Here is a 9420-nt window from a genome sequence, read left to right on the forward strand (position 1 = left end):
TTCCTTTGGATCAACGTAAATTCCTTTCTTTTATCAAAGATCGGAAGATCGTCATTGACTATTTTGTTTTATAGGCGTGGGTGTACTCCTACTTTCCGGGCCTCGCGCCCAAGAGGACGGAGCCGTTGGAGAGGGCCTATCCCGTGGTGAGGGATTGGGTCATGTGCCGGACGAAGAGCAAGCGTTCTTCTCACAATGTCTACCGGCGGGATGTGAACGCCCTTCACCGAGCAAAGTGAGTATCCCATTTGTATTCATTCATATTTTTGTCCTTTGCTTTAAATTGATCATAGGAATGACCTTTGCCTTCATATTGTCGCAGTGGGTGCCCGGACCTTGGGCGGAGTACGCTGGAGCGCCTCCTTTTGTTCTTTGAGGTCCTTCGTCCCAGGAGCTCGAGTCGGCCTTTGTTGTGGACGTCGATGGGTCCTGTATGGTATCTGGGCGAGCGGTTAGCTCGTCAGTGCTTTCGGGGCGCGTTGACGGTTCCCGTCGATCCTCCTAGGACGATGTTCAGGGAGCCTTCCGAGGCTGAGAGGGAGGCGGACTTGGCCGGTGTCGGTGGTGACGACCTTCTTCTCCCTGAGGAGGATTACTCGGCGTTCCTTTACGGGAGGTTGGCCTATTGGCCGGTAGTGGTGAGTATCCTTTGTTTTCTTGTTGATTTGATTTTGAAAATTACGACGAAGGATCATCGATTAATGAGAGTCGTTTTGTCTTTGCAGGAGGTTGAGGCGGCGGGCATCGAGCCCCCAGAGTACCCCGAGACCCTCGAGTACACTGACGCTACTGGGAGGACGACGATCTCCGAGTTACGTGACTTTGACGTAGCTGTGACGGATGCTGGCCTAGATGACTGGCAGCATCTGATTCGGAGGGTGAGTTCCTATTTTGCATAGTTTTCGTGTAAGAACACATTTGATTGAATTTGTTACTGAGAATTCTTTTGAAATGCAGGTCGCGCCATCTCGGTTTGTGGCACTATGGAGGGTGGCCAACCGGCTACGAGCTACGGCCATTGAGGCACTCGTCGGCGGTCGAGGTCGTCAGGTATGAACCTTTATACCCATTTTTCGATCTCCTTTTTTTATTTCCAGTTTTGATTGAGTTGATTGACAGGAGCCAATTCGTTGCTGTTTTGCAGGGTGACCGCGAGTCGGGACGAGAGTTGGCCCAGGCTCGGGAGGAGACGGCTCGCCTGTCGAGGGAGCTCGAGTTTCGGGATGCCGAGATCGCTGCTCTTATGGCGAGGGTTGCCGAGCTGGAGGGCGCCCAGCAATAGCTTGTGTAGTTTTGTACATCTGATTTTGAAACATTTTTGGACTTGGTTTGGGGCGCGAGCCCCCAGTTTACTTGGTCTTTTTGGCTTGTTTGGGGCGAAGCCCCGTTGCTTGTACATTTGTACCTTGTTCGGGCGCAAGCCCCGCTTGCTTGTACATTTGCTTTTTGTTGCATATACGACGGCCGAGTGCCTTTGCTTTCTTGGGTTGTGTTGTTTGTGCTGCGCTGCGAGTTAGTTCTTGAACAGGTTTGGTAGACAACGGTTTACGCCGTCATGCTGCCGGAACTTACATAGAAAAATCACGCAACACATACATTTTATATACACATAAGGCCTTTAATTAGTGCAAAATGAGACCGCAAAAGGACCAAAATGCAAAAAATTTGTCGGAAATGACCGGACGGTAGGGAGGGCTACCCCCTTAAAAAAAGAAAAAAGAGAAATCTATAAGTTAGAAAATGGAGAAATATAAATATTGAATTTATTAAAATGAAAATAAAATTATGTCAAAAAGAAATGATTTAAAGTGTGCTGAAATGGCGGAAGTGTCGATGTTGCCTCGAAATGCGTGCCCGCGAATTTAGGAAACCTGAAGCATGGTAAATTTCTCGGATTTACCAAAATAAAATCCCGTAGGAATAGGAAATTATTCGTTATAGAATTAGGAAAGATCCAAACACGGAAATCACGAAGTGAGTCTCTGGGAAGAGGCGCGACATGAGCTGCGTCCCTTTGAAGAGGCGCGCGGCAGTGCCGCGCTGTTCCCAAGCGAGTTAGTTTTGACGGATTTTTGGAAACAAAGAATTGGTATAAATAGAAGCGTCGACGAAGCTTTAAATTATATAATTCTTCCGTCTCTTCTTCGTCGCCTCACACAAAATTCTCAAAACAAATTCTCAAGAGAAAATTATCATCATGAATACTTTGGAGATCCGCTTGAAGGAATGGACCAATGAATTTTCGAACACGGAGAAGCATGATATGGGTGCTTATAACCTTGGGTCTTTGTTGAGTTTGAAACTCATTAAGGTTGTAAAACCGTTCTTGGATGCTTGCCTTGATTATTGGGATCCAAATTATCATGTTTTCGCGTTCCCGGGGGTGATATTTGTCCTTTTCGGAGGAAATTGTCGCTATTGGCGGGTGGGACCCTGAACATTTACCTGCCATCCCTTCTACTGCTCAAGAGTATAAGAGCAAGTTTAGAGATTTGCTTGGGTGACCCGACTCGAGGTGGATCGTCTTGTTACTTCGAAAGGCGTGCGGATGTTGGATTTTATAGATCGATTCATCAACAGGGCCGACCCTACTGTCTCTTATGTTGCTAGAAGGAGAGCATTTGGCTTCTGTTTGCTTCATGTATATGTCTTTCAGGGACATGTTGACGAAGAACTGCGAGGTGATCCCCGTCTATTGAGTCTTATTGAGCAAATGGAGTCGCGAGAGCCCACTTGTCTATGCTTAGGGGAGATTATCTTGGGCTTGGACAATAGGAAATCCAACCACGATCTTCCATTTTTGGGGAGTCCCGTCATCCTACAGGTAAAAGACACCTTCTTTTTTTTTTTTTTTTTTTTTTTTTTTTTTTTTTTTTTTTTTTTTTTTGGGTGTCTAATACCTGTTTTGGTAGGTTTGGCTTATGGAACGGCTCCGATTGCTCGAGCCCCTCGTTCATGCACTTTCCTATCATGCCCGTATGATTTCGATGAGGACGAGGTTGTACATGGTGGATTTCACTCGTCCGTGACTATTGGAAGAACAAGTCAAGACGATGATGGCCCTTTGATCAGGTGGGTTGTACCGTGGTGGCACCTCAAGTCTGTCACCGGAGTGTCTTCTTTGGATCCTACTAGGTCCGTGCGCATTCCTGGATTGGAGTTTATGGTATGCATCTTTCCTGAGAGGTTGATGAGGCAAGTCGGGTTGAAGCGGATGATCCCTAGGCTTGACACCGTCCCCAGATGCTATGGCGTTGACTACCGAGAGCCGAAGAGAGTGGGCTATGAAATGGGCCCAAAGAAACATGTGGTTCCCGAGTTTCTCCGCCAATGCTTTGTGGGTGTCGGATTCCTATCCGAGGTGGAGAAAGGCTGCAACTTCGGAAGAGCGCGAGAGATCGAGGAAGCGCGAGCCCGTTGACTACAAAGTGCGCGAGGGAGAGAAAGAGAAAGAGAAGCATCCGATCAAGGAGAAGAAGAAGCCGGCTTTCAAGTCATTCATCCTTCGAAGAAATCGAAGACTACTCTGTCGCAGAGAGATGGTGGTTGGCAAGAACGGAAGAGTCGGGCCTCGAGAAAGACCGTTGGTGATTAGATCTGAAGTGGTGCAAGAGCGCCCGGCTCGAGGTCGTGACAAGAAATATGACAAGAACGACAAGGGCAAGGGAAAGATGGAGGAATAGCCCAAGTCTTTTTATTATTATTTGATTATTATTATTATTATTGTTGTAATAAAAAGGAGGGATTTTTAGAATCCTAGCCTATCTATTTATTTGTCGTACTATTTTTATTAGAAAATGGATGAATGAAATAAAAAGGTTAAATGGTTATGAAACCGTTGGTATTTTCTATTATTATCCTTGTCGAATTTCAAATGCAATGCAAATGTCCTTCTATTTACATTTTAAATATGACGGTGGGTTGAATCCCGTGAAGGATTGCCTACGTATTCACTTAAAAAGCGAAATCAAACCCTTGCGCGTAGTTCGAGTAAATGTAAAAGAATAATTGTTCGAAGCAAGAGCTTGTAATGAACATAGAAAATAAGCATGAGCTTTTGCTTACTCTGGAGGTGCGAATTTAGTTTGTTTGATGATATGAGGATGACAAGTTTGCCAAGATGCAAGAGCATAGTGACATTCAAATAGGCCAGGGGCCGTTTATTTAGTGCCACAAGAGCGACACGTGGGTTTACGCGAGGCGCGTTTCTGTTCTATCCTAGGCATAGTATCGTTTCAGTTGGTCGAGATTTGTGGGGTTTGAGAACTCATTCCCATCTAGGTCTGTGATTCTAACCGCACCCCCTGGGAGTATTGATTTGACTAGATATGGTCCGGCCCAGTTAGGTTTGAATTTTCCCCTTGGGTCGACAGGTAAAAGAGCTCTAACCGATTTGAGTACTAAGTCTCCTTCTTTGATGTTTCTTGGCCTAACCCTTTTGTTGAAAGCTCGTTTGATACGTGCTTGATATGTTTGGACATTATGTAAGGCACGTAGCCTACGTTCATCCAGGAGGATGAGTTCTTCGTATCTGTCTTTCTTCCAATCGGCTTCCGGGATTTGACTCTCGAGGAGGATGCGCAGGGATGGTATTTCTAGCTCAACTGGTTGTACGGCTTCCATGCCGTAGGTCAAATAGAAAGGAGTAGCCCCAGTGGGCGTCCTGACGGATGTTCGATACCCCCACAAAGCGAAGGGTATTTTGCTTGGCCAATCTCTATAGTTGTCAGTCATTTTCTTGAGGATCGTGACGACATTTTTGTTAGCCGCTTCTACCGCGCCGTTAGTCTGTGGTCTATAGGGCGAGGAGTGATGATGCTTGATCTTGTACTTGGCTAGCAATTGTTCGGTTTCGGCTTGGAAGTGGGACCCATTATCGCTGATGATCTCATGTGGGCAACCATATCGACAGATGATGTTGTTCGTATGAACTTTGCCACATTTTTAGTCAGTAAGAGCGGTGTTGGAAGCCGCTTCTACCCACTTGGTGAAGTAGTCAATTGCTACTAGGATGAAACAGTGACCTCCGATTCCGGCCGGGGTTATTTTCCCAATTATGTCAATTCCCCATGCGGAGAATGGCCAAGGAGATGTCATCGTATAGAGCAACGAAGGAGGGACATGTTGTACGTTCCCGAAGATTTGACAGTTGTGGCAATGCCTCACATATTTGATGCAATCGGATTCCATTGTGGTCCAATAGTACCCTAGACGTGTGATTTTCTTTGCCATCATAGGTCCGCTCATGTGAGGACCGCATTCTCCATCGTGGACTTCTTCCATCACCTTTCGTGCCTGTGAATGATCAAGGCAACGTAGGACTACACCAAGAGGTGTTCTTTTGTACAATTCTCCTTGCATTAGGATGTATTGGGAAGCTAGTAGGCGTATAGCTCGTTGTCCCCTTTTGTCCATATCTGGTGGATAGGTACCATTAAGCTTGAAATTCAGGATTGCTTGGAACCAGGGTTCTTGTGCGATTTCTTCTTCATCGGTAATTTGGTGGACATACGCTGGCTCCGACCGTCGTTCGATACACAAAGGCATTTCCATCATGTAATCTGGCATATTTATCAAAGATGCAAGCTTCGCAAGAGCGTCCGCAAATTGATTTTCTTCTCGAGGTAGGTGTAAGTAGGTTACCTGATCAAAGAATTGAGCCACTTGGTCTATCCTAGCCTGGTAGGGTGCTAGGCTTTCACTTCGGATTTTCCAGGATCCCGTAACTTGGTTGATGATCAGTGACGAATCCCCGTGCACTCGTAGGTTTTTAATGCCTAAGCTTACTGCCGCTTGTAGTCCAATGAGACAAGCTTCATACTCTGCAGCGTTGTTTGTCACCTCGAAGTCGAGTTTGACAGCAATTGGTGTATGCTCACCTTCAGGAGAAATGAGCAACACTCCTATCCCAAATCCTCTTAGGTTTGATGCTCCATCAAAGTATAGATCCCAAGAGTCTACATCAGTTTGAAGTATATCCTCGTCGGGAAACGACCAAGTATCTATGGTTTGTGCGTCGTTGATGGGATTTTCTGCGAAGAATTCGGCGACGGCGCGACCCTTTATAACTTTCAGTGGCACATATTTGAGGTCGAATTCTGAGAGCATCATAGTCCATCTTGCCAGACGTCCGTTGAGAATGGGTTTCTCGAAGAGGTATTTGACTGGATCCATTTTGGAGAATATCTTGACAGAGTAGCTAAGCATGTAGTGACGTAGCTTCTTTGTTGCCCACACAAGAGCGAGGCATGTCTTTTCGAGTTGTGAGTATTTGCACTCGTATTCCAAGAACTTCTTACTTAGATAGTAAATAGCTCTTTCTTTACTTCCTACGGTTTGAGCCAGCATAGCACCCATGGCAGTTTCAGTTACTGTGAGATATAAACCAAGAGGTTGATCTCGTTGTGGCGGCATGAGCACTGGTGGTTTAGCTAATATCTCCTTGATTCTGTCAAACGCCTTTTGACAGTCGTCGTCCCACATGGTGTGGTCTGTTTTCTTGAGTTTCTTGAAGATAGGCTCGCAAATCATCGTAAGTTTCGATATGAATCGAATTATGTATTGCACTTTTCCCAGGAATCCTCTGACCTCTTTTTCTGTTTGAGGTTGTGGCATTTCGATCAGAGCTTTGATTTTGGAAGGATCTATTTCTATGCCTCGTTGGCTAACGACGTATCCTAGGAGTTTGCCAGATGTTACCCCAAATGTGCATTTTTGAGGGTTGAGTCTCATGTTGTACTTCCGTAGCCTTGCGAAGAACTTGCGAAGGTTCGCAATATGTCCCTCTCTTTCCTTGGATTTGACGATCATGTCATCCACATATACCTCGACTTCTTTATGCATCATGTCATGTAGGAGTGTAGTCGCGGTGCGTTGGTATGTAGCTCCGGCGTTGATCAATCCGAATGGCATTACTGTATAGCAATAGGTTCCCCATTGGGTGACGAACGCGGTCTTATGCATGTATTCCATGGCCATTTTGATTTGGTTGTAACCCGCATATCCATCCATGAAGGATAGTAATGCGTGGTCTGCAGTATTGTCTACCAATATGTCAATGTGAGGTAGAGGGAAGTCGTCTTTTGGGCTTGCTTTGTTCAAATCCCTAAAGTCAACACAAACTCGGATTCTCCCATCCTTTTTGGGTACGGGTACTATGTTAGCTACCCAAATCAGAATACTCGGAAACTTTGATGAACCCGGCTTTGAATTGCTTGTCAACTTCTTCCTTAATTTTTAGAGCCCACTCTGTTCTCATTCGTCGAAGCTTCATTTCACGGGTTTGAAACCTGGCTTAATCGGAATCCTATGTTCGGCGATATCCCTGTCGATCCCTGGCATGTCTTTGTAGGACCAAGCGAAAACGTCTTTGAATTCATTTAGGAGGTCTATGAAGTCGGCCCGTTCGGTAGAGCTCAAGGTAGTCCCTATCCTAAGTTCTTTGGGTTCTAGTTCAGTTCCTACATTGATGGGTTCGGTGTCCTCAATTACAGGTCCCCCTTCCCCTTCCTGTAGTATTTCTTTGGCTACGTAGGGAGGTATTTCGGTCGAGTCTGGGTTTTGGTCATCCTCAGTATCATCATAAACAGAATTGCACTCAAGATAACGCAAAGAGTAAGCAGAACCTGATTTATTCATATTAAGATTTGAGTAAAGTTGAAACAAATGAGCCAACTGATCGATGGATAGTGGCGGCAAAGGGACGAATGGTGGGGCATTTCCCGAACTACTGTGACTACTTGAAAATAAGCTAGGAGAAACGAGGGGAGTGGGGATGACGACAGGAGTAGACTCTCTAATGACTTCTCTAGACTCTGACTCTGACTCCGACTCCGACTCCGATTCGAACTCGTCGTCTTCTGGTTCTTCTTTGAACATCTCTCCTTCTCCAGTGGTGAGCTTGAAGAGTCTTCCTTGATTGTTGGTCCATTTGATTGATTTCCTCCACCCTTTCTGCTGCTTTGTGTCGATTTCCGTGATCAAGGCGGTGGGGTTGAAGCGATCGTCTTGAAGTATCGTAGTAATGATCTCATCCTGCGCGGCCCTAACAAATCGGTCCTCTCCAAATAGGAGGCTAACAGCTTGTTCGTCTAAGCAAGGTGCTTGACGGGTTTTGACGGTAGGAACCGTTTCTGGAGGGATGAAGTAGCAATCGTGAAAGATCTCGATTCCGGCTAACTTCTTCTTGAGGTAATGCCAAGGTTCGGGAAATCCATGAAAGAGTTCCGAACTTCCTTCTTGAACGAAGTATCCATTCAAGGTAGGGAGATATGGCCTCATTTGGACTCCTACATATTTGCGATTTTGGACTTGAGCGAGCATTTCGAGAACTTCTTCTGTTGTGGGTTTGTACCCTAGTCCAAGTGGTATTCTTGATGAGTTGCCTTTCTTGTATGGCGCAAAGGTGTTCTTCCGAACTGGGTTCAAAGGCATTCCAGGGAAGTATCCCTGGTTTTTGAGTATGTGGTTGACCACCAAGTTAGAGTAGGGATTATAGTATAAGGGTGCCAACTCACTTTCTATGACATTTACACTTTGGAAGCCCCCAAGTTCGTATATGGGATCCGCAAGGACTTGATTATTTGATTGCTTCTCGATTATGGCCTTGATGGGTGACGAAGTGATTGTCACAACCTTGCCATTTAGTGGGATCTTGATCTTTTGATGAAGGGTGGATGTTACCGCTTTGGAAGCATGAATCCAAGGCCTTCCCAGAAGTATGTTGAATGAAGCTTCGATGTCCACTATTTGGAAGTTGACCTTTCGTTCGATTGGTCCCGTTGCTATGGTTAGGTTAGCAAGTCCTACCACTTTTCGTCGTGTACCGTCATATGCACGAACACCTTGATTTGTAGGAGTCAAATCCGACTCTTTCATGCCTAGTTTGTATGCCGTTTTGAGGGGTATGACGTTGACCGCGGAGCCATCATCTACCAAGGTCATTGGCACATTCTTCTTTAGACAGATGACGGTGATGTATAGAGCAAGGTTGTGACTGGCGCCAAAAGGTGGCAAGTCTTCATCTGAAAAAGTAATAGGATTACTTAGCTTCGGTGATTCTTGGAAGACCAAGTTGACTACATCTTCGGGAGTAGAGTTATGTGCCACATTCAATTTGGCCAAAGCTTGCAGTAAAGCTTGGCGGTGTGGAAATGAGCTTGCCATTAGTTGCCAGACTGAAAGATCAGCCTTGGTTCTTTGTAATTGCTTGAGCAAATGATCAGTGGGGTCATCTTCATTGTCATTTGGTGTGATGGCGTTGGTTGGACCGTTTTGAGTAGTGCTTTGGTATGGACGACCCGAGCGAGTTAGGTGATCCACATCTTGGTCTTCGCCATTTTGGACTATTTCCTTGACTAAGGAGTTTTCAATGAGATATTCGTCTTCATCGTCATCGGCCCAAACCCCATTGATCGCGGC

The 9420-nt window shown here is 45.7% G+C and overlaps 1 protein-coding gene across 1 annotated transcript; it reads left to right on the forward strand.

Annotated features, from left to right (window-relative positions):
* Window positions 1–328: 328 nt before the first annotated feature.
* On the forward strand, window positions 329–1479 carry LOC141609115 (uncharacterized). Its single transcript, XM_074428318.1, has 4 exons — window positions 329–638; window positions 726–878; window positions 958–1050; window positions 1145–1479. Exons 1-4 carry the CDS (start codon window positions 423–425, stop codon window positions 1280–1282), a joined length of 600 nt encoding a protein of 199 aa, XP_074284419.1. The 5' UTR covers window positions 329–422; the 3' UTR covers window positions 1283–1479.
* The last annotated feature ends 7941 nt before the right edge of the window (window positions 1480–9420 follow it).

The sequence above is a fragment of the Silene latifolia genome, chromosome 10, assembly GCF_048544455.1.
Source record: "Silene latifolia isolate original U9 population chromosome 10, ASM4854445v1, whole genome shotgun sequence".
Lineage (NCBI taxonomy): Eukaryota > Viridiplantae > Streptophyta > Magnoliopsida > Caryophyllales > Caryophyllaceae > Silene > Silene latifolia.